This window comes from Fringilla coelebs (assembly GCF_963513975.1).
Source record: "Fringilla coelebs genome assembly, chromosome: Z".
In the NCBI taxonomy this organism is placed as follows: domain Eukaryota; kingdom Metazoa; phylum Chordata; class Aves; order Passeriformes; family Fringillidae; genus Fringilla; species Fringilla coelebs.
In genome coordinates, this window is record NC_140031.1 from 8,197,481 (window position 1) to 8,222,130 (window position 24,650).

Below are 24,650 nucleotides of genomic sequence, written 5' to 3' on the forward strand. Positions count from 1 at the left end.
GTTTGATGAAAGGAGCAGCTAGAACCCAAGGCCAAGATACCAATCTTTAAAATGTTGAGAATCTGTTAAAGGCAAAAACAATCAAATAAATTTACTTTGTCTACTCTCTATCTGCATCCTAGATTACACCTGCGTCTTTATATATCCTTATATTAAATACAGAGTATCCAAGGACCCTAATTCAGTGACAACCTCTCTTCAAATTATAATGGTGAACACAGGAGAGGGAAAAAAGAATAAAAAGGGAAACAATGGAGACACTTTCTAAAAATAGAACAGCAGGCAAGGGAAGAGAATTACAAATTTGAAGGTCAAGGTTCTAATTAAAAATGAAGCAAAATATATTTAAATAGCTAGAAATAACATGTTGTCATTATATGGAATGATAAGTCAGAAGAATTCTCGGCATTTGGAAATCCAAATAATGTAGGTACTGCAGAACTTACAAGAGCAATGTAAGCAGCTTCTGTGGCTAATTAGCTAAGGCTCTGTGCCATGTGAAATCAACTAAATGGTTTCTTAATGAGCCCTGGCCTCTTAATGAGACTTGAGATCTGCCTTTCCAGATAGAATAAATCTTACTGGATCTAATAACTCCAACAACTCCTTTTTGACAGGACAGGAATTTCACAGCCTAGGGGAAAAAAAAACGTTCACTAATAAAGGAGTAACAAATTAATTAACCACAGGAAAAATAATTAGGGGTTGGCATAACGAGAGAATCAGCATTTTTGATCACTTCGAAACTCAAGAGTAGACAACTGCTAATAGATTTTGTGTGGTTCAAACATGAAAGAACTCAGGGAAAACTGCAATTGCCAGTGAAACTCTTCTCACCTTTTGATCACTGATGCTCTAAAAAGGGATATCTTTCTCCTTATTTAAAGAATACTTTAATTCATCCAACCCTGGATGAGAGATCTTTGTGTCTGAAGATGCTTTTCATAACAGATAAACAATTCATCAAAATAAATTTGCTCTGTGAAAACTAAGAGGAGATTTTCAAGAATCCTAAATTGTTAATGCCATCTTCTGGCAAAAAAAAGGCAGAAGACTTTTAGTCTTGTAACAGCCAGCATTTCCTCAGTTATTTGTTTGCCCACCCATGAGAATAACATGTCATGGGGCAGAAAAACATAGCATTCTTCAGTGTGGTATCTTCATATCAAAACCTAGGCCTTGTTCCCCATAAAGATATGGATAGCTTCACTGAAAACAGGGTTGAGATAAAAGACTAGGAATTCTTGAAATAGTTGGAGATAATACATTTTGAGAAAGAGGTGAGTGTGGAGGTATAATTGTCCATGTGCACCCAGCCTGGACACCTCTAGGTGGCAAACATGGGTTCTCTATGACTTGTTTCTTATGCCAAAATGTTTTAAAAAGATCTTAAAAGGCTTCCAGGTGCTGGTAATGTGTGAGTGCTTATTGTAAAAAAGCATTAGAAATATATATAAAAGGGACCAGCTTAGCCACAGAATTAGATTGCAGCTTGTCATAAGAGAACTCTTCCTCAGCTTCAGTATTAGAGGTTTTTCAAAGGTCATAAAGATGATGAAAACAGAAAAGTCAGGTGTAAATAATAAAAAGGAGTAGTTACATTTTTCTGTCCTGAAGGAAATTAACTCACAACAAAATTATGCTCTAGGAGCTGACTCTCCATTTTAAAGTGGGTTTAATTATTAATTACCTCTTTCACAAGATCTTTTCCTTCTCAATGCACTTGTCAAGGTGGAGGAAAGGTCTTCGAAGGTGCTTGGTGAGTATCAATCACTGTGTATAAAATAAATGATGTAAAAGTCCCATAGAGATTATTTTAAGAATAAGGCAGCCTAGAACCACTATACCTTGATCATTATTAACTTCTGATTTATTAAAGATCTCAGCACCCCATTCAATTGAGTAACTCTCACATGTCCGGTTATCCCACTGTAGCTCACTCATATTGACCTGACAATTTTAGATGATTTAGAGTGACAATTTTAGATTTAGATAATTTCCTGAGTGTCACCACTGTGAGAGAACACAAGTGTCATTATATCTAGTCCTTAATTTAGGGAAATAAAGTGAAGAAATCTTACATGACACTCCTACAAATGCAAATGTTACATTTTGTCCTAAGGTAATAGGCTAAGGTAATCACTCTGAATCATAAAACTTGGCCTAACTATGAAATAATTTTATTAGTCAAGATTTTCAAGGGTATTTGATAAACATAGAAATTGTTAATCAGCATACAAGCCATAAACACCACCTTATTTTCTGTGTAAACCATTGTCCTCCACAAGTACCTTATAAAAATAAAACTTAAGAGCTTTAAAAGTTTGTAAATGTGTGTAGCAGGTGCATGTTTTCTCCAGACAGCAATTACAGCAGCATACTGTACTCATTACTTGCAACCATTTTACCCCAAGAAAGACTTCAGCAGTTCATCACAGGTTTTGGCCATGCCAAAGAATTTGCAAGTTTCTTGAAATACAGAAGCAAAGAATGAATAAGGAAAAGGGAAAGGTATTAATTCTTGTCACTACCGATCCATCTTCATTCCTTATTCATTTGAACATTAAGCTCCTTTTTTTAAGGTGATCCAAAGCTGATTTAACCCTCCAGAAGTGAATGGCTAATTTGCTTTCCCAGAGCACCACACAAAATGCTTTACCTTCAATCATTCTGACCCCATGCCTTGGGAATTAGGGCATTCCTGTGAAGAACAGGGTCAAGCTTTTTTAAGACAAGCTCCACAATAAGAGATGATCTGTTCTGTAAAAGGAGCCCAAAATTTTAGTTTAATGCGAAAGGTAGGGATCTGTGAAGCTGTGGCTGACGTTGCAGCAGATCCCTTTGGAAGATCATGGGATTACTCTACCCTGCACGTAAACAACAGGGCATTAAACGTTCCACTGCTCCTTGGAACAAGTGTTCAGCTGTTTTGAAGCTGGACACTGACAATAGATAACCACTTACAGCTTCACTACAGCAAAAGTAACTGGAGAGGGGGGAATGGTTTTAATGCTAAATGCTTTTAAAGCTATTTTACAGCTGGAGCTTGACACAGGTCTGCTGCTTGCAGCAAGAAATAAGAAATGGGGGTTTCCTCTGCCGCTGACATACCTTGAGGAAGTTAATAAAACGATTAATGTTATTAAAACTGCCTTACAAACAACTAAATATTGGGGATTATTCTGCTTCCCCAGAAAGCAGTTCAGAGTATTGTGTTGCTCTATCCATACTAATTAATGTAATTAAAAGTGACTGACAAACAAATAAATATTGGAGACTTTTTTGTTTCCCCACAAAGCATGTCAGAGTATTTTATTCCTCTCTCCATACTAATTATAGCCTGGTGACCTCAGCAGAAGAGGCCCCATCCTGCAGCTGATCCCAACAGCTGTCAGGAACAGCTGCATGGGGAAGTGTCCAGTATTGGGATACTGAATACTGGAAGTGTCCAATATTCAACCACGTGCCGAGAAAATAACCCACGAGTTATGGCAGGGTGCCAATTACTTGAAAACTGTGTTTGAGCTCATCCTCCCAGCAGGAACCACCAAATGCCCCTCACCGTTTCTTTTATAATTTCAAAGTTTTACTTAAGTTTAGTTAAGTTACATAAAAAATATACTTCATAGATATTATATAAAATATATTTAATATATATTTTAAGTGGTGATTAAGTATTTTACATATTTTACATAATGTATATAATTAGGTATTTTTAATTGCACTTACATATTTCACATGTTATGTAAACTATGTGCTATCTGTATAATATATAAAATACGTAACTGAAAAGTATTTTATAATTATAAAAATGTAGCTAAACAAACCGCCACGCGTCCGGACTTGCACCGCGTGTCTGAAGGGGTGACATGTCTCATCCTTCCCGGAGCTGTCCCACCACGTCTTTTCCCCGTCTAGAGCCCGGTGGGGCCGGTCAGGGCGATGTCCTAGAACCCTCCCTGACCCAGCAGTCCCCGTCCCCTCAGGGCTGGGGTCCCCCCTCACTCACCGGCCGCGGCGCCGCTCGGCGGCGGCCATTAAGCCGCGTCTCCATGGCAACAACGCTTTTCCCGCTTCAAACGCCCGCGCGCAGCCTCGCGCGCAGAACCAGCCAATAGAGAGAGGACAGAGAGGAGGGTAGGGCACTTCCCGGCCGCGAGAGGCCAATCCGAGAACTTCTCGGTTATGGAGGCGGGGCCTAAGGGAAGGCTGGAGGGCGGGACGAGAAGGCAGTGGCTACTGGCCTAGGCGCTGCCGCTGCGATTGGTTAAGACTGACGCCAATCGTGCGCTGGTTCCCGCCCACTGCCGGACCCGGAAGCCGAGGTGAGGGCGGGGGTCGGTGGTGGCCGCTGTCGGGGTGACACGTGTCCCCGGTCCCAGTGTCCCTGTCCCTGGGCACGGAGCGACCCTCTGCGGGCAGCGAGGAGGGGGCAGGGTGGCGGGGCCGCCTGGCGCCAGGCGCCGACAGAGGGGCCCCGCTGGGATTTGTCCTTGTCCTTCCAGGCGCGCACGGGAGGTGGTGCTGGTTCCGCGGGCCTGCGGGGGCCGGAGTGGGGGTGCTGTCCTTGTGTGGCTGAACCAAAGGAACTGGGCAGGAGCTAAAGGAAGCGGTTGAAGTGGTTGACCATAGGAGATGAGGTCGCCCGTGGGCGGGGTTGGTGGCGAAGGGCACTGTGCTGTGGTTTCCCATGTTGGAAGCTGGAGGTCTCACGATGCCGTTCTTGGCGTCCCAGGAAAATACAATGTTCTGTAAAGTTACTGAACTGTGCGTGCTGAACTATGCAAAAATGCAAAGCTTTCCCCGGAACTGGCAATCGGTCAGATTTATAGCATGGCTCACTCATCTCCATTGCTTCTTTTTCTCTATAGGACTACTCATGCTGTCTGCGTAGCTTATTGCTGGCAATATTTATCACCTGAGAGGTGTGTTCCTTATTGTTTACATCCAATCAGTGCTTAACAGGCATGCTAAGAAACTTCTAGTTTTGTATGATAGTCTTATGTCTAGGTGTGACTGCAGAGGGCCAGTCATTCATTTTCTCAGCTTTGCCCCGATATTCTTAGGAATCCTGTGCTCCAGGGAAACTGTACAGAGCAATTATTTCCATATGCCAGTTCCAGTAATGGTGAGGTATTACCTCTGTGCAGGGCCTTTGTAGTTTTGCAGTGGAAAAGTTTCAGAGTGTTAATCTGTGGCTTTCCTTTTGCTTTGTAATTTTGTTCCCCTCCCTCCAATATGGTTTGTAATTTATCAGCAGCAAAGACATGACATGCAGGTCATTTTTCATGCTTCTCGATAACAAAGGGAATTTTTTTACAATTCAAAGGTGGGTAATAATATATAATTTAATTCTGTAGTAACTTCAAAGGGGTGGACATCTTTTTTACTGTGCTGAGATGTGTTTACTGGCTAAATACAGCAGGTCTGTTTGAGCCCCATGTTTTGTGCTGTTCCGCAGCTCCTGGTGCAGCTGGCAGAGGGGAATGGCTCTGAGAGCTTGTGGCCTGATCATCTTCAGGAGGCTGCAGCCAGCACCATCCTCTAAGGTCACTGACAGCATCGAGTACCTCCTGCTACAGACATCCTACGGGAGCCACCACTGGACCCCGCCCAAAGGTGATTTTTGTTCTAGTGGCACTCCTGGCGGTCATTGGTGTCAGGCTGCAGAGAGGATTTTGGCTGAGGTCAGTTTAGAGGGGCAGTTACCACCTGAGAGTGGCTGCTGGCTGTGCTGTTTGTCTGATGGTGCTCCTGATGCAGCTGAGGGGGCAGTTCTGAGGCTGAAATCCTCTGCAGGTTGTGGCTGTACCAAGTGTTGGGCACCACTCATTTGGGTTGGGGCAGGGGGTGTCACCCAGCTGAGCTCCTCAGGTGTCTGATGTTTCTGGCAAGGTGTGCACATCACTGAAGTGAGGTAATGAGGGGATGTTTTACCTCCTTGTCTCAAGTCTCACCCTTTGCCAGGTACCTGCAGTGTGGCCAGTGCAGGACTGTTTGACCCATGTGTGATCAGAGTCTGCAGGACTGGGGTCACAGTCTGCAGGAAGGCAAACTGAAATCTGTAATAGAGCACTTTAATACACTTTAGTTCTTATGAGATGCAGGAGATCATTGATGAAAATCACTTCCCTAGTGCAGTAGAGATGAGAGGGACAGATAGGAGAATTCACCTTACCAGCCATTCTTGGTCATCAGTGAGGCCTCAGAGCAGAAAACAAGCCCTGTGTCCCTGGGCAGAGCAGCACCCCCTCCATAAAGGCACATTGCAGAGCCAGTGTTTGGTAGTACACAGTCACAGCCCTGGTACCAGGAAAAGTGCAGCATAGAAATACTTCAGATTCCCCGTAGATCTTCTTGCATGCTGTTTTTTACCACCTGAGGTTTTTTTTCCCTGTAATTTTTACTTCTCATTTTGTAAAATGAGGTGCTTTCAAAACATGGTGCAGCAGTTTACAAACAAGAACTTGCAAATTGGGAGGAAAAAAGTCTTTTAACGGTGTCAGCTATGCTTTTGTATTGATGGAAAGACAAAACTTTCCAAACCTCCCCCTTTGTCTACTCCACCAAGAGCCTTAGGGAATTGAGTTTGCAGCCTAGTGGAAAGCTGAAAAACATCTGCTGGGACATGATTGATTGTTGTGAGAAGAAGCCCTTGAGAAGAAACTCCCTGGGAAAACAGTAGTTCTGGACAAGTGATTTAAAATACTTGTAGGAGTTTTGTTAGGGAGCTAATTGTCTCATAAGCATACATCTCACGCACCTGGAATCATGGAGTAGTGTAGGTTGGAAGGGACTCTTAAAGGTGGTCTAGTCCAAGCCCCCACCAGTGGGCAGGAGCATCCTCAACTAGAGCAGGTTGCTTGGAGTCCCATCCAACCTGGATGTTTCCAAGGATGAGCTATTCCATTTTATAATATCTGTGATAGGAGTGGTCTTCCAAGGTAACCCTGGGATGTGCAGTGTGGTAACATGTATGTGATGTTTACACAGATTCCATGGGGCAGGAGCCGGAAGAAGTTGTAATTCTCTCTCAAAGCACACTCAAAAGGCAGTTTGCAGCTACAGCTGTACCTTGTTATTTTAACAGTTCTCTTAAGCTGCTGCATCTCTTATTAAACTGGATTAAACTGGACTTGCTTGGATCCCCTCACAAGAACCTCATCAGCCTTATCTCTGCCCCTAGGACTGTGACTTTGCACTAGCTGAGGCTGATGGGAAGGGGATGTAGGGTTCATTTTCCTTCTCAATCTATTAGAATTTCACCAGTGGGAACTGGTGGGAGGACCTGAAAGGATCTGAAAGCTGTGGTGTGTGAGGTGCTGCCTGCAGTTCTTTTTCTGCTCTGCAGGTAGACTGTACTGCACAAACGTGGCAACTTACTGAGCTTAGACCTGAGGTTATCAACAGGTATCAACATCAGATGCTGTTTTCTGCCCGGTGGCTGCTTGAAAGAAAAGTGCATTTTATATCTGAGGTGATGTCTTGTTGTAAGAGGTGTTCATGCTTTTGATACACAGGCAGGGAAGTGAGTGGAACCTGTTGCAAAGGCAAAACAAATTTCCCACATACCCCAGTTGTGGTGCTTTGGGTATCTGACACCCAAGGAGCAATTCATCTCTCTGATGAAATTATAGCTATTTGCAGCCATCTACATAGAAAATAGAGTTACACCAGGGACAAAACAGAGCTTAAACTTTTTTACCTCCCAAAATGTCCTAGCTCCTGCTATGTTGCTTTTTTGAGGTATTGCTTGGCTTGTTCTATTTATGTTCTGGATCTTTCATGAGAAAACCAAATCTGACATTTCTCAACAAAAGTACAAACAGCTGGGGATGTGTTATATTTATCCTTTGTTTGTAGTGGCACCTCTCGTTCTGAGCAATGTAAAATAAATGGTGTGTCCTAGGAGAACTACCCAGCTGGTGAAAGGACTGGCTTTTAGACTTGTTGCTAGTTTCAGAGGGGAGTATGGAAGAGAAAAAAAATCCCTTGCTGCCTAAATGAAATGCACCTTTTAAATGGTACATGTCTGTGCCTGGTCCCGTTGTTTCTGGAGTGTTGGTACAAATAAGAGTTTTGCAGAATTGAGCCTTAAGCTTATGTGGGAGGACATGGTTGAGAGAGGATTGAGGCTCTCAGATGACCCGTCTCTGCTCTAACTGGATGAAGGAAAAATGAGGGACTCAGTCCTCAGTACAATCTAAGGTGGAACTTTATGGGTGCAGGGTACTCCAGAAGTGGAGGGGAGGAGTGGAAAGAAAAGATATCTGGTGCTGAGAGGCTGATGGAAGTTTCAGGAGTTGAGGGATAAACAGGGATCTTAAAAGCCACAAGACAATGATAAATCAAGACATAAGATCTGGAAAAGCAATCTCTCTTCTGCAATTTCCATTTCATCCTTTGTCAGCCACCATGTACTCTCATCTCTGCCTCCCAGTGTTTCCCGATTAAAGCAGAACGTGAGTTTCCTTCCCAGAGATTTACTTTTCCACCCTCTTGGCAGGCCACGTGGACCCTGGGGAGGATGACCTGCAGACAGCCTTCCGGGAAACACAGGAGGAGGCTGGTCTGCAGGCCAGCCAGCTCACCCTCATCGAGGGCTACAAGAAAGAGCTGCACTACCCTGTCCAGGGCAAGCCCAAGACCGTCGTGTACTGGCTGGCAGAAGTGAAGGACTGCAACACAGAAATCAAGCTGTCAGAGGAGCACCAGGCTTTCCAGTGGCTGAAGCTGGAGGATGCCTGCAAATTTGCAGAATATGAGGACATGCAAGCGTTGCTGAAAGAAGTGCATCAGTTTCTCTGCTCCAGAGAATAAGTGTTTTTGTGAAGTGTAAGGGGATTTCTTGAGGAGACAGGTGTGCTTTTTATGTTTTAAACTGGAGGAAGAATTATATGTCTGCAGAAATGTAGATTTCTTTTTTTTTTTTTTTTTTTAATCTGTAGAAATTCAGTGAGGATACAAGGAGCTTTGAAAGAGATTGTGCTTTTGTCTCTCCTAGCTAGCACAAAAAAGCATAGTCTGATTGAACTGTAAACCAGAGATGTCTGAATTGAAGCTTGAAGCCCAGAGCTAACAAAAGACTTCCTCTGTCTCTGTCTCCTTTTCTTTTTCTTTTTTTTTCTCCCTTTCTTTTTCTTCCTTGAAGTGCTGAACAACCACAGGTCTTTTTGAAAAATCAAACACTTGATACATCTTGACTTGCTGATGTAAAGCTAGAGAGTTGAGAAAATGAGCATATGGGGATTTTTAATAACAAAACGCTTACTGCAGAAGTCATACCTTGAATTTCAAATGAGGAAGCAGTAGTTCTGTTCCCAACTCTTCCAGTGATATGCAGTGATAACTTGTCAGATCATTTCAGGTCTTCTTTTTTGTATCATGAATTTATGTACATCCATAATGTACTGTTGTGAGAACATTTTCCACCCAGACAGTCTTAGTAAATGGTTGAGGTACAGTATTTAAGTGGTAAATTGAAGTTCTTTTGCCTCTTTCTTTTATTTTTTTGATCTTAACAGACGCCTTAGCCATAGATTTTCCACAGGGCTGGGAAAGGGTGTTTAATCCACTTTCTGCACAGGATATCCAAGCTTATGTGCAATCTTATGTCTGTTTCATATTATCAGTACTTCTATGGCTGCACCCACTCCTCTTTTGGGGTAGCAGACATTACTAATGTTGGTGCCAGTGTGACAAGAATCTCTTGCATGTCCCTCCATTATCTTCCATTGGAGTTATTTAAAATTGCATATATTTATGTTTTCAAAAAAGGGGATGCACTATAAGGAGGTTTTTATATATTAATATGTATGTATATATACACATTAAAAACTTCAGTGCTTGTCCACATTACAGTCAGGCTTTATTTTGATTATGAACACTTCCTCGGGAGTGTTCCACTCAGGTGGTGGCAGAGAGTGTAACAACCAGTGAGAGTGGGAGAGAAGAGTTAAAAGCCTGTGCAGCCTCAGTCTTGGTTTTTCATTATTGTTTGAGGTACCATTTAATCAGTGCTGTGTAAACAATGGTGTTGCTGCCTTCCTGTTTATGAGCAAGATTAGCATATTAAGCTGGAGTTAGAGAGTCATTAACAAGTCATCGGTTCTGCCCATTCAGCAGTAATGAACGGAGGCACTTGATGCTTTGGAAAACACATTACCTAGCTTCAAGCCAGTATTTCCTTTTTAATGGCACTGCTCACATAGTGCTCCCAAAGCATGCCAAGGTTTTGGAGGGTGACCAGTGCTGTGCACTGTAAGGTGCTGTGCTTCTTGGGCAAAATTCCAAGGGGTGTAACTGTGATAATGGGTCAGGCACTGTGTGTGCATTTTAAGTGATTTATGTACAGAATGTATTCCCACAAATTTTGAGAGTAAAATGATTCTTAAACATTTTTTGATCCCAGAGTCTTTGAGTTTCATTTAAAGTAGAAATGTTGGAAAGTCAGAATTTAACTCTGATTCTTGCTGCTCACTGGTGAAGAAAGAGTTTTTCCTCTGCCCATGTCTAATAGCAAAATATTTTCCCAAGGACCATCTGGGAAACCCTCCAGTAAATAATTATGGAATAATCTGCCTGGCAAAGATATTTATTTCCAACCTCTATGATATTTATGGCCTAAACCAATAGGGCTTGGTTGGTTTTTTTTTAAGACCAGTAAAGTTTTTGGTTGTAATAATATCTTACGACAGTAAACTTTTTACCATTTAAAAAGAAAAATTATAAAAAAAGAACCCTCAAAAACAAACAAACTACCAGAAATTTTAAAATAATAAAAAACCCCAGAGATTTTCAATTCCCTGGAGAGACCTTACTTCTGCTGTAGGTTAAATAAAACCAAACTCAAGAGAAATCCAAGCTACACTGAAATAGCAGAACAGCTTAATTTAGGTCAAGTGAAAGGCGTTGCTCCAGTAAGAGATGTGAGGATATGGTTTCCCTTGCTCTAGTGAACAAATGCACTGACACAGCTCATACTTGTCATTTCCTGGTGTTATTGTTTCTTTCTCCACATAACTCTTGACTTATAGCCATGATTACATCATCTCAGAATCAGAGAGAAAGAAAGCATACATTCATGAATATTAGGAAAGCACTAAGACATTGCAGATTTCACTGAGAAAAGATCAGGATTGAGTGTGATAGTCACAGGTAATTTTGCTCAAACAATAAGTGTAAAGGCTGAAAACAATGTCTTACTCCTATCTAAAAGAAAAAGAACTGTATTCCTGCTCTGGTGGAGCAGTGTATCTATTCATTGACTATTCCACATGATTATAGGAAATCAGAGACTGAAGCTGGAATAAGGTGGCTCTATATGCAATATCCCCAAACAAGCATGACTGACATTTCTTGCCAGTCTATATAATAAAAAGGATGTGTGTTATAATAAGGTTTAGTACATCCTAAATATGGAAAAGTTTTGAGAGACATGTGCTCTCTCAGCAGGGCTCTTGCAGTGATGCAGGGAGGACAGTGGAGTGCTACCTTTGATGTTGGAAAAATGACTTGCTGTTACTTAATTGACAGCTTAGTGGGGATGAATATTTTGGCAGATACCTGGAAGAGATTTTATAGAAGGCAGTGCTTATTAATTACATTCTCACACTGACAATGTAACTGATGGCCTTTGTGTCTATTGGCAGCTAGTTTTATCTTAAAAAGAATTTAAGGATCATCAGGACTTTTGCTTTTTACCTTTTGCCTTGTCTTCAAAGATTGACTTTTTCATATGCTCAGTAACTCTAATTTTGATTCAATGGGCAGCTGCAGCTGGCAGAAGTTCCAGCTTCATTTAGGGAAACCTGGTGTTTCTTATGGGTTAAAGCAGTTCTGAAATTGCTAAGCAGCATGTGCCTGTACAAACCAAACAATCTACTCTGCTTGCTTCAGCCTTGTCCTGTGCAAGAAGACTGTGCTCAAGTGTTTAGAAAAAAACCCCAAACTGTGCTTCCTGTCAAAACAGCAAGGGCAGGGAGGCGAGAGCTGTGGTGGCAGTCTTCCTGGTGGGAGCAGTGACACGGGAGGGGACAAAAGCTCTGTCATCTTGTAGCTAGTCCACTTGATAATTGATGTTGTCAAAAAGAGGAGTGACTGTCCCATCTTTCCACTCGATGAGGATCTCTCCACGCCTGAGGGAAGGGGAGCGGGATGGTGGAAGGTATGGCTGGGGGCCTCTTCGCAAGGGCGTCGGCTCCCGTAAATCGCCCCTGCTGCTGTGGGCTGGAGAGCTCTTCAGAGCAGAGAGGATTTTCTTCTTCCTAACAGAGGAGAGAAGAGAGTAACTTCTGTCACTTGGTTGCTTCTCCACCTTGGGTGGGTCATTGAGTGGGATGGATAAACTGAGTGGCAGAGGGGAGAAATCCCCAAGGGTGACACACTGGTGACCAGACCCATCTGCTGGGAGCCAGTGACATCGGGCGTGGAATGGGGAAGGGTGCCAAGACCAAGACTTTTGTTTTGAGATGTTGGAGGTTTTTTTAAGATGCTGTTCATGGCAAAACCAATGAACTTGACTCTCACTTACTTGTTGTAGTGAACATTGAGTGTCAGTATTATTAATCCCAGTATGAATGCCAGGGGGCTCAGGACCAGCATGGCTGTCTTCCAGTTTGTGCCTGAAAGGGTATCAGAGAAAGCATCACATGTCTGCTGTACTTATGCAAACTGTTCTTAGCAGTAACCACAACTGCCACCAAAAATCACCTGTAATGTCTCTGAAAAATGCCAGATAACAGGAAAAATGCTTTATCTATAAGGTCAACCTCTTACAGCTGCTTTTACACTGCACAACGTCCTTCTATTGAAAGTGCCCACAAAAGTTTTTCTGTCTTGCTGTGAAGACAATAATATCTCATGCTTCTCCACTCTGCATCTTTCTGATACAAAAGAAGAAGGGCTGGGGGAAAGCAGTAGTGTTAGCAGCTGTCTGATTTTCATGTTTTTACTGTTTTTTTTTATCACAGGCCTGTGGAGATTTAAAAAGAGGTAATTTTTTGCCCTCATTCCCTATTGAGCATCCTCAGCAGTACCCCAGGGAAATCTCTGTCACAATGGGAAGGACAGAGGCACTGATAAACCTTCATCTACCTGGTCCCTTCCTCCTCTGGCTGATCCCTGGGTGGACCTACCTGCAAGCCTGGCCCCAGTGTTTTTCCCCCGATTTCCATGTTTCTTGGAGTGGTTGTGGGATGGATCTAGTGGGGGAAGCAGAAAGACACTGATTAGCAGCTTCCAGTTGGAGCAGGGGTCCAGATTCCTCATTAGGCTTCACTGTAACCACAAATCCCTTTTGTATGAGACAAGGAAAAGGAAACTTTATTGTTACTTGGTGTTCCCCAACCACAGATAATTTTTGCTCCTAAAACAGTGGGTGGCTATGCCTTCAGGTTAAGCCTGTATCACTGCACTGCTTGCCAAGGGAAACTCCTCAGCAGGTTGGGTGAAAGCACTCAGTGGTACACATGGAAGTTCTTCAGAAATCCTCCGGTACTCTTCCACCCCTGAAAACAGCTGATTAACCTCAAAGTGCTGCCCACTTTCCTTCCTGCTGTTCTTACTTATGCATTCAGAAAAGTGCTCACCCTCATTTGCTGGGAGCTGTGCCTGTTTGGTCTTTGCTGGAGACACTGTGCTGTTGAACTTGTTAGCCAGAGGGGGGTCCGTCAAGCTCACAGAAGACTCTCTGTCCAGAGCATCGATCTTTGATGAATCAATGGTTTTAGCTTGGAAGGAAATAAAGCAAAGATCTATGTGATTATCATTTACTTTTGTACAGGAGCCTGGATATGCTCATTGCCCAGCAAGGAAAAGGAACCCAGCCCTGCAGGTTTGGTTCTCTGCCCTGCAGGGTGAGAAGGATGTGGTGCAGTAGCAATCACCTCCTCCTGTGCATCAGGGTCTTTCAGCTGTCACAGATTTTAAAGGTGAAATGAACCTCTCAAGATGAAATCAACAACCAAAGCAGAGCTTGTTTTCTGGTGGTAGATGTGGTCATGGGTTTTAAAAGTATGAGTGCAACACCAGCTGTTAAAGGATGGTGTGTGAGGAAGAGGCAAGCGGAAGAATCACAGCTGTTAAAAACACTGCAGGTGTAAGAATGGGATCCTAAGGGTGGTAAGTCGGCCATACCTCTTTCGAGGCTCAACACCTTCCTTTGCACACCAGTCCTACTGCAAGTAGGGTGTGTGGGCAAACAACTGCTGCTGGAGGGGAGGCTGTGGGGAGCTTGGTGTCAGCAGTTCACCTCTGCTGCAATGGTGCACGTGCCAAGACCGAGAACTCTGTGACTTCAGAGCTCCCTGCTGCCTGTCCAGACCCCATCCCATCCTGTGGCAGGAGCACCCACAGCACAGCTACACAGGTGTAATTTATTGAGCAGATAACCCACCAAAGTGTAAGTTGTCTGTTGATGATGAGGTGGGAGTTGGATAGGAAATGCCTGAACAAATATATAGGACTTTGGTGGTGTTAGTGAGTAGTCAGAGGTTCCCTCCAGTAGACTGAACCATGGGATTGATAGGAAAATTATGACTTAGTGTGAGACACACCAAGTGGCACAGCCTGATTCAAAAGCTGCTCTGTGTTTACCCTCACAACCTTATTTAGGGATCCTGGCTCCAAGGCAGCCCTGGGCTGCCAGGAGCATTGCCTTGGGGAATGAAAACGCTCTTTTCACATGCCTTTTTCCCATATCTTAAATGTTCCACGCATTTCCTAGCCTATATTTAACTGGCCTATTATGGTATCTAATTTGTATGGTCCGTATTTAACTTAATGTTAAACAAACACTATCACTTGTAACTACTGTGATAATTACATGTTGACCTTCTAGTTGGCTAATTAAAAACTTTGAGGGGGAAAAGACCACCTTCTCTACACATGACAGCCAAAACAGCTAATGTATCTCTTTTTATTTCAAATTAGATACAGTGTCTCTGTGTCAAAAGGGTGTACTTATAATCCATCTGCTTATGCCAACCAGATACATCGCATTTTCTCTTTACTCATTTCTACAGAGCTCAAAATCTCATTGGGTCCATCAATGTTAAGGTAAGGAATAGCCTCCTGTCAGAGAAATCATTTTACCTGAGGAGTGTTGGGAACTTCATCACCTACAGATTGGACAAACACTAAAAAAAAACATTGCAAACACCAGCTCTTTTTGGGTCTTGGAGTGGGAGAAAGGAGAGGAGGAGAGGAGGAATGGAATGTGATTTTCAGGTCTCAGTTCTGCACTCAAGTTTATTAGAAAAGTACCCAAAACCACCTTTATTTGCAGAAAGGACTTAAATGAAAGTGAGAAACAGACTGGACCATGAACTATCAGTGGTCAGCAGTGGGTTTCACTGGGCATGCAACAAATGATCACAGCCACATCTTGGTAAAGTGACCATGCCTGGTGTTTGGCAGCCTTATGTCAAATTCCTAAAATTGTGACAAGACCAGGGGTTTTGCCATTTCTGTGTCCAGTCTAAGACAAAGGCCAGTGAACACTGGTGAAAGCAGAGTTTGGATTCTCTTTAGCAAAGGCCAAGGCCATAAATGGTCAGTGTAAACCCCATTTTTAATAATTTTGAAGTCATCTTCTGGGATTTCCTAATGCAAAGGGAGAGCAACACTTATGCTTCCTCCCACTACTTGCTGTGTTCACTAGTGTCTTTATGGCTACACTGGGCACCAGCAGCAAGGTTCACTGAGGATAATGAGAACATGGAATGAAGGTTGGAGCTGGGTTTCATTAGTGAAAGGTGCGCTGTTGGGGTGTCACAGAAGAGAACTTCAGTTTCAGAAACTGAAGCAATAATTTCTGATATAGCTGCCTCTCAATAACTTGTATAAGTTTAAAAGAGGTTTTCAGCTGCCTCCAGGTGTTTTACCAAAAAAGACATTCCAAAGTACTAAAAGCTCTTACAAAGTCTAAAGTGCCTGACTTTGGGAGACTTCCTTCTGTGTTTTGTGCTTGGGAGGCTCGAGCAATTTCCACTACTCTTAGCTGTGGGCACCAATTCAGAAATATTTTACCAGAATATTTGTCTGTCCTCAGAAATGCAGCTGGGTTTTGGAGACCTGATCCTGTAAGGTTTTGCATGCTTCTGGACAGCCACTACTGAAAACCAGTGGTACCAGGTAGTGGGGTTGAGCTGGAGCCATTTGGTGCTTCTCCAGGTGGGGCCGAAGAGAACATGAATTAGAATGACAGGTGCAGGCCTGGTGTTAGATGGCTTGGATGAGATGAAAGTTAGGTGTTATCCAACACTAAATCTACCTCATCTTACTTTCATAGATCCACACACGTGTGTCTAGAGCTTGTGTTGGTTTGCTGGGCCTCTCAGCTGCTGTCTGGGCAGCAGCACAGATGGTTTCATCTGCCAGCGTCTTCCACCTGCTGAACTTGTCCTTCTCCCTCGAGACAAAGACCTTGTGGCCTCCCTCCTTGGTGCCAAGGTGGAAGCCCAAGCTCTGCAGAGTCAGGTGTCCCTTCTTGCTGCAGGACCATGCCTGGCGTTCCCAGTCTCCGCAGGGCTCCAGCTTGACCAGGGCGTTGTGGCGCGTCCTGTGTGCCGACAGGCAGCGCCTCGTGTGCAGGCTGACGATGGTGCCCGTGTCGGGGTCCCAGCCCCACCTCTGCTGCTGGGAGTGCTCCTTGCAGCTGGCCAGGCTGATGCTGTTGGTCTCCTGGGAGGCACGGATGCACTTTTCCAGCCGGGCATTCCTTATGAGGAAGCCTTGTCCCTCTGCTACTGCGGTACAATCAGAGCAGGGTTCAGTACTGTGCACTAACACATCCCTTTGTAAATACCCTGGGGGAGGCAAGATGTAACCCACCAGTCCTTTTCTGGATGGGCATGCCTGGAAAAACAGTTCCCACATCTTCCTAATTTCCTGGAATGACATTTCTTTGAATAAAGGAGCCTGCAAATAGCCATGAGCAATGCTAGAGGAAAACAGCAGTTCTGTATCTAATGAGGAAAAACATCCTTCCAACTTGAAGGATTATATCAAACATCTGCCTATATATATATATATATATATATATACACACACACACACACACATATACACACGCACATACATGTATATGTATATGTATATGTATATGTATATGTATATGTATATGTATATGTATATGTATATGTATATGTATTTAATTCAGTACTTCAGTTGTTTTAACTAGGTAGCCATCCTTCCCTCCCTCCAAAGGAATTAGTTTGAGGAACCTTTTGCCCCTATCCAGGTCAAATCTTTCTTATAAAAGAGCAGTTGAAATCCCCCTCGTGCTGTTCATATGTGGCCAACTAGGCCACCTTGGGCTACACCTATTAAGTGGCTTCTGGAGGTATTAAAGCAGTGCAGGGATAAAACCATACCCCACCAGAAGTGTGTAAGTACTTGGGTGAGGAAGCTCATATAAGTATTGAAATTATCTTGGATTTAGCACACCTGACATTGGTCTGTGCACCTTAGGAAGAACAATACCACTTTTAAAAATCCTTTTGTAAGAGGGAGACATTGCAGCTGTCCTACAACAAATGCACAATTTGAAGCAATTTCTGTAATTGTTTGTTGCTTTAAAGAGAAATAGGTCCCAACATCTCAGATCCCAATCATCTCAGATGATTTAGATGGATATCACATTAGCTGAAGGATTGCCACTGTTTTCACTATAACTTCATCAGGTGTGGCCTGTGAACATCCTGAGCAAAATGTTAAGTGCTAAACCATGCACCAGTGTTGCAGGTGAACTTTCTGCTGTATATTTTATGCCTAAGGTAGATGGATAGAAATAGAAGTTTTAAATTTCTGGACATTCTGAGAAATCTTTTAATACCAACACATTGCAACTCCCAGCTTTTACAGTGACTTTTTTTTGCCTCTTTTCCCCAGGAGACAGAATTATAAATGCCCCATTGGCATATAGTACTGAGCAAGCATAAAGAGGACACAGAAAAGTGATGTTAGGCAAGAACACTGATTTTTATCTAAACTATTTCTGCAGAGTTTCCCCTTCCAAATGAAAAAAAACCACCACAACAAACCAAAACAATACTGAGCCAATACAAGTATTTGGCTCAGTACCTGAAAAGATTAGTGACAGTATAAACAGAAGCTGGTACACAATAACAACGGTATAAACAATGGTCTAAAGGAGCTCTCATGTTTTTCTCTCAGGAAATTCTAGGTTCTGCTAGATTAATAATGCCCTGGGGCTGTGTAAAGCAGAAACAGCTCAGGGCTTTCTGCTCAGCCTGAGTGCCGGAGGAGAGGAGCCAGAAAGCACAGTGCTTCTCCACCAGTTCTGAGATTCTCTGATCAACATGTCTGCTCTGGGATATTGACTTGCATGGACCTGCAATAGCCACCAATCCATACAATTCCTGCCAAGCCAATGTGTCTACATGGAAATTAGATTTCTGGGCTATCTGTGGGCAACTTGCGGGTCCTGTTCTCTTTAACCCTTGCTGAGGGCTGGGTGGAGGTAAGACATTCAATACATTTTGGATTTGAGTTTCTGCCAGCCTCTAAAGGCAGAAGAAATGACTCATAAGTAATTTCCCTTAGACTTTAGTAAATTGAAATGGATTACTACAGTGCCCCCAGCCCCACCCCACCCTCACCATTTTTCCCTAGGATGTGGAATTCAGGATTCTCACATCTTTACTTCATCTTAACTGTGAGAAACCCATTTCTAAAGTAAGAATTTGAGACACGCATTACAATGTAACAGGGGAATATGGCAACTGTGCTGTGTCAGATAAAACATCTGCTGAGCCCAGGATCCTGTCTGCAGCACTGGGCCATTAACATCTGCTAGTAGAGGAAGAGGGTAAGAATCAGACAAGTAAATAGCTCACTCAAGACAAGATGCCAGTGCCTCTTTCCAAAAATCGCAGAATCACAGATTTGTTGGGGTTGGAAGGGACCACTGGAGATCAAACAGTCCAATCCAGCCAACACAGGATCACCTGGAGCAGGTGACACAGGAACAACACATCCCCATGGGTTTTGAACATCTTCAGATAGGGAGATTCCACAACCTCTCTGGTTGGGCAGCCATTCCAGTGCTCTCTATGAACTAACTCAGGGAGTATCGCTGGGTATTTATCGGTAAAATGGTTTTGCCCACTACATTTTTCAGCTCTGAAGTTCAAAGAAAAATATCATTTTGTTGCTCAATCAGTATCAGAGCTCCTTCTGCAGTTTAACAATGTCAGCTTAAGTTTTGATTATTCTTAATTACTTTGTGGCATCAGCAAGCTCAACTACTTCATTATTCATCCCTTCTGATCTTTCTGAGCACCTTCTGATACTATCACTGCTGTGATCATTGTCAACTTATTCCATGTCTTTGTTCAAGCCCGTGGGCTAGGTTTGTCTCCTACTCCATGAGAATGGAGTTTCTTAAGGGCCTTGGTGGAAGATTCTTATCAAAAGCCTTTTGCAAACACTGGCACAAGACCTTGATCTGCCCAGCACTTTTGTGTTCTTACTGATACCATCATGGATGTCAGGCATTCCCATTACAAAAGCTGCATTGACTTTTCTCATGTTTATCTGTCTGTAAATACTCTTTTTTGCTTCCACTGACTTGCCTGATGCTGAAATGGAGCCTGAGGACCTGTGTGTCCCTAGGCTGTGCAAGGATCCCTCCCAAGAGGGGCATTATTGCTGTAATACAGCCCTCTGGTGTCAAGGTTGCCTTAAATAAGAATTTAATACACTCCTTAGAAACTTTTTTAATGTCATCTTTAGTTTCCTGTAATTCAAAAGACATATGGGCTGGTTCTTTGCCACAGATTATTTATCCTTTTTCCCCCCCTCCTTAAACTTCCTCTGTTGCCAATTCTGTTTGGTAGCACTTCAAACTGCAGAGTGATGCCACGACCTCCCTGACCATGTCTGAAGGGAGCACTACAGCCAGTAATCCCTTCAGCCTTTCTACACTGCCCTGCTTTTGGTCACCCTTCTTGCATTTGTGCCAGTTGTTTACTGACCTCCTGACCCCACCAACTTCCTCCTTCAGATAATGTTTGAAAATTTCTGCTGGCAGCTTTTTGTATTCTCTCTCTAGGCTGCTGATTCAGGTATTTTTCTCACATGTTTTATTACAGGTTTTATTATTAAGCATGCCACAATCTGTGCTGTATTTTCTTTTCCTTTCTTGGCAATGACTCTCCATTTGAAAATTTTGGATATTTTCATTACACTTTGAAGAGTGCTGCTGTTTGACCCAATAGGAAATACCTGTTTTGCTCTCTGTGGAGTGCCTGATGCTTTCTGTTCCCCTTTAAACAATCACCAGGTTTGTTATCTGCACAGAGGCAGGTAACAAACATTGCAGGTACATGTGACTGCCAGCAGCTATTGCTAGTGCCCCACAACTAAACCTGCAGGATGTTTACTTTGAGATACACATCAGGCACCAAGAATCTTTACTCAGGAGACAAAATGACATCCCAAGTCCTGCTGCCCAGTGGTCCTATGAATAAGGCCATGAGCTCTAACATTTAAAGAATGTTAACCTGGAGCAACCAGAGCATCCAGTGTACTCCCTGAGGATGGGACTCAGCGTCTCTGGAAAATGCCAGCCTTACCCACAGAGTCCAAGTAGATGCCTGCTTTGGGCTGCTCATACTTGAACACTTTGGCCTCTTCATATTTTTAGGAACAAAATAAACAATTTCTAGCAAGGCTCTTGATGCCAGCTCATTTGTCCTATGATACTGACACTCTGTCTGGTTACAAGATAGAAAAGCAAGCAAATACAGGCCCCTGCTTTCCTGCAGTATGACCACCCTTGGGACTTGCTGTTCCATGTAGGATTAGGGGCAAAATCCCTGCAACGTTCCTAATTAAGGTAATGCCACTGAGAAAGCCTTGGTTACCAGTGATCCCAGTGTGACTGGGAAAGTTTCTGCTGTTTCCAAGCATTGCCCGTGATGTCTTGATCAAAGACATTTGCAAATTGTTTGGGGTGGCTTGGCCTGTATTTTTTCCTAGCCACTGCTGCTTTCTTAAGAATATCTTGATTTTAGTTGACCAACATGGCTTCATATCTTTCCACATTACTGCAAAGTCCACTTTTGACCAAGGAGCTCAGTGAAGGCCTCCAAGAGAGCAGAGCAGCCATAAGAAAAGAAGGAAGGTTTTGACATGGGGAAAAAAAAAAATTATAGGAATAAGGGGAGATTGGTGAAGTCACCATGAGGCTGATGCAGGTGGGGAAAACCAGTCCCTGAGGTGGGGATATGCTGGGTGTCTACAAAATCCAGAGAGGTCTGGAGGAGATGGAGAGGGGCTGACTGGTCAAGGGCTGATCCTGGATGGGACAAGGGGTGGGAAGGGAAGGCTTGCAGTGTGCAGGAAGTGGTTCTGCACCCAGGCATTGTGTGTTGCTCCTGGGGAGGACCTGCACAAGCCAAGGGAGAAGGTCTGGTAGCTGCTGGAGAGTTAAACACATCACAGCCAGGAAATCCCCCAAGTGAAAAATAGTTGGAGACTGGAAAAGTTAATGTGGGAGCAGAAGAATTGTACAAGCTTGGCCTTTCTAGCTCTTCAGTGCAAAATGCTTAGGGCTGCCTTTTGATCAGGGGTCAGGGCCAGCACTGCTGTGGGCTTGAGGGAGAGGAGAGTGGCTCCCAAGATATGGGATCAGGCCAAGATGCCCAACACAGCCACCACAGCTTCACACCCAGTGCATGGGGGTCCAGAGTCAGTGTTAAATGCAGTTTTATTTCAGCAGTTTTCTTTCTGGACATGTAGGCACAGATCCTGCTGGTGTCTGACTTCCCACTGCCCAGTGCACCTCACAGGGTCACCATTAGGTCTGGCTTTTTAACAAAACATTTTACAGAATCACAGAGTGAACTAGGTTGGAAACGACCTTGGAGATCACCAAGTAACCTAACCTAACATTTCCTCATCAACTAAACCATGGCACTGAGTGCCACATCCAGTCTTTTTTTAAACACCTCCAGGGATGGTGACTCCACCACCTTCCTGGGCATCCCATTCCATTGCCTAATCACTTTTTCAGTGAAGAATTATTTTCTGACATCTAACTAATTTTTGCCTCCTCTCTGCTTGCAGGTATTTTCCAAAGGAACAACAGTCAGAACCAGCTTAGGAAATTCCAAGACTTCCAGTTTTCAGCAGGAAACCAACCCCTCAGAGGTCTGTTGAGTGCATACATCTCTGTCCTGCCAGCAGCCTTAAAACTCAGCAGCCCAGGCAGGAGGGGATGGGGAAAAGCTGCCACAGGGGGATTTCAGCCCCAAGCATGAACATATTTGTGCTCTGTGCTTTGAGCTTCGTTGGGCATTGCCAGGCATTGGGAAGATGAATTCCTTTCTGCAAAACAGTGGTGGTTTCATTGTTTTATTACTGGTCTGGCTGAAATGCAATGGCTGATCATGTTTGCACCAAAAGCATTATACTAGAAAGGAAATTAAATACCCTGTGATCCTCCATACTTTACTAATAAAACAAAACCATGTGGATTGCGTTGTATGGCAGCAGTAAAAAATCACTTTATTCTAACACCAGACAAGACACCTTAGAGGCAAAGGAAGAGCAGCACCCTGAAGGTTGTTCTGCTCTTTTTGCATGCCATCATGATATAATCTCCGGGTCCTAACCAAATCTCCTCCAACTTTTAAAAGACACATGTGCATCATCACCCCTTACCACTGCAGGGACATAGCCTCAGCCTAGGTCTTAATGAAGTGAGAGATTCAGTTCACTTTAATTGGCAACTTTTGATGTGCAGAAAGCAACAGTCCATGGAGCAGAAGTCAAACCTGTAGGAGCACAAACTTCTCCTATTACCCAGCTGCAGAGCAAATTGAGAAGTTAACTTCTCAAAGCATCCCAGGGAACACTTGCTTGTGCAGCAAGGAATGAAAAGTATCTGGTCAGAGGTGCTAGTCTGAGGTTTGTCTTTAAGGAATAAACATTCCAGCTGGCAACCCAAATAGTTGTGGTCCTCTGGTCAAGGGATTTTGAACAGCTCTGAGCATGTAACCTGTAAAACTGCAGGGCTGTTCTCCTTGCTGCTTCAGGGACTGGAGGAGCCTTGAAGAACTTCAGTGATTTATATCAATGAGTCGCTTTCAACCTGACATCTCAGTCATACCAGCAAAATAAAAAGGCTTATTAGCTCAGGGACTTTTCCCATTTTTAAAGAAAATTGATTCCTCCTGATGTCCATGATGAGATTGGTGAGACCACAGTAGCCCCACTCCTGGGAAACTGTTCCTGGGTAGCACTGCTCCACATCTCTGGAACGATGCTCAGCAGGGACTTCTGCTTTTTGCATCTTACCATGCATGTCAAAACCAGGGCTGCTTGGGTTCGAAATACTCCTGTGCATGGGCAGGATACAGGATTGGAGCAACCCCAGAAAGCAGCTGAATATCAGCATGAGCTGCCACCAAGTTTGCTCTATGGAGGTGAGCGGTGCAGACTCTGCAGCTCCCCAGCACATCCCACTCCAAGCCAACCACCACAGGAGCAGGACTAATACTTCTGCACTTCCCACTGCTCTCTCCCATGCTGCTAGCATGCTCTGAGCTCACTCACTTCTGCTGGGAAGGAGCAGCTGGGACCAGGATGAACATTTGTGCTTAGGAGGTCACTTAGTGCCTGCCTCCCTCCCTGAGCAGGTTTATTCATCCACTACTCTCAGCAGATTAAAAGCACTTTATAAAAGCTGCCGGCATGATGCCACAGTGTCCCTGGCCCAGCCATCCCAGCACCTTGCCAGCCTGTCCCTCACTGTTCTGTAGCCCTGTGTTTAATCCCATTTTAAATGCTGCCCTGAAATGTGCCTGTTGGCACTTGTTCTACAGCTGGTGGGTTCTTGAGCTTTGCAGCCCAAGCAACAGTTCAGCAGGAAAGCAGGTTCAAACCTGGGGGGAGGCAGTTCTCTTCCCACTTTACAGCTACCCCAAAGGAGGAGAAACTTACCCTCAAGCCAAGGAAGGAGGCAAATGCAGCCCAGGCTCAGCCTGAAAAGCTCCATGATCTGCCAGCACAGCGGGGGACAAGGAGCCCCCAAAGCCTCTCGCCCACGAGGAGTGCCAGGCAGCTCACTTTTACCCCTTTCTCTGTCATTCACAGCAGAAAAGCCGTGCTGGGAAGAGAAAAACTCTTTTGTCTCAGCAGTGGAGGCTTGGCAGCTGGCTTATCAAGGAAGGATCAGCTCGGAGGCACAGTCCCGCTCAGCAGTTGTCCCTTAGGAGAAATCATATGACGAGCCGGGACGGGGGGGGGACGCTGGACCGAGATGCTCGCGGCCGCCGGGCTCGGCTGCTTAGCAGCAGCGATTGCTCCCAGCAGGGACCGACGCATGCTAAGCAGGCTGGCCCGCTGCCTTTGCCGGGGCTGGGAGCACAGGGGGATGCAGGGCTGGCCTGGCAAAAAAAAAAAAAAAAAAAAGCAAAATTTAGCAGGAGTGCTCGGAGGGGCGTGGGATGTGTCTGCTGAAACGCTGCATTTGGCCGTGCTGTCACAGGGTCGGTCTCTCTTTAGAGAGAGTTATTCCTGGCAAGAGGATTTTAGGCAGCGTTATAGCTCGTGGCAGAGATAAAGCCTCACAAACCAGCTGTGGCTGTCCTGGAGCTGGAGAGTGATGGAAGGGGGAG

General features: G+C 44.1%; 2 protein-coding genes across 8 annotated transcripts; one reads left to right on the forward strand and one right to left on the reverse strand.

Annotated features, from left to right (window-relative positions):
- The first annotated feature begins 4,304 nt into the window (after positions 1-4,304).
- NUDT2 (nudix hydrolase 2) lies at positions 4,305-24,263 on the forward strand. 5 transcript variants are annotated; one of them, XM_084225574.1, is made up of 4 exons: positions 4,351-4,925; positions 5,462-5,619; positions 22,096-22,179; positions 24,127-24,263. In XM_084225574.1, exons 1-4 carry the CDS (start codon positions 4,834-4,836, stop codon positions 24,243-24,245), a joined length of 453 nt encoding a protein of 150 aa, XP_084081700.1. In that variant the 5' UTR covers positions 4,351-4,833; the 3' UTR covers positions 24,246-24,263. The 5 variants fall into 5 exon arrangements, with proteins under 5 accessions (XP_084081702.1, XP_084081700.1, XP_084081701.1 ...); XM_084225575.1 differs by lacking the exons at positions 22,096-22,179; positions 24,127-24,263 and adding an exon at positions 8,507-9,993 and having other exon boundaries at positions 4,351-4,518; positions 4,872-4,925; XM_084225576.1 differs by lacking the exons at positions 4,351-4,925; positions 22,096-22,179; positions 24,127-24,263 and adding exons at positions 4,305-4,325; positions 8,507-9,991.
- LOC311165518 (uncharacterized protein) lies at positions 10,921-24,131 on the reverse strand. Of its 3 annotated transcripts, none has more exons than XM_084225571.1 (6): positions 23,974-24,131; positions 16,284-16,808; positions 13,590-13,730; positions 13,137-13,202; positions 12,533-12,623; positions 10,921-12,266 (listed from the first exon to the last, which is right to left on the reverse strand). In XM_084225571.1, exons 1-6 carry the CDS (start codon positions 24,026-24,028, stop codon positions 12,059-12,061), a joined length of 1,086 nt encoding a protein of 361 aa, XP_084081697.1. In that variant the 5' UTR covers positions 24,029-24,131; the 3' UTR covers positions 10,921-12,058. The 3 variants fall into 3 exon arrangements, with proteins under 3 accessions (XP_084081697.1, XP_084081696.1, XP_084081698.1); XM_084225572.1 differs by having other exon boundaries at positions 10,949-12,266; positions 16,284-16,748; XM_084225570.1 differs by lacking the exon at positions 23,974-24,131 and having other exon boundaries at positions 16,284-16,956.
- Positions 24,264-24,650: the final 387 nt, after the last annotated feature.

Coding starts and splice junctions, on each gene's coding strand:
- NUDT2 (XM_084225573.1), top strand. CDS start 4,834: ATGGCTCACTCATCTCCATTGCTTCTTTTTCTCTATAGGACTACTCAT. Junction 4,926..5,461: donor CAATATTTATCACCTGAGAG/GTGTGTTCCTTA, acceptor GCTGTTCCGCAG/CTCCTGGTGCAGCTGGCAGA. Junction 5,620..8,506: donor CCACTGGACCCCGCCCAAAG/GTGATTTTTGTT, acceptor CCCTCTTGGCAG/GCCACGTGGACCCTGGGGAG.
- LOC311165518 (XM_084225570.1), bottom strand. CDS start 16,902: ATGTCATTCCAGGAAATTAGGAAGATGTGGGAACTGTTTTTCCAGGCA. Junction 12,624..13,136: donor CACTGGGGCCAGGCTTGCAG/GTAGGTCCACCC, acceptor ATACCCTTTCAG/GCACAAACTGGAAGACAGCC. Junction 12,267..12,532: donor CTCAATGTTCACTACAACAA/GTAAGTGAGAGT, acceptor CTCCTCTGTTAG/GAAGAAGAAAATCCTCTCTG.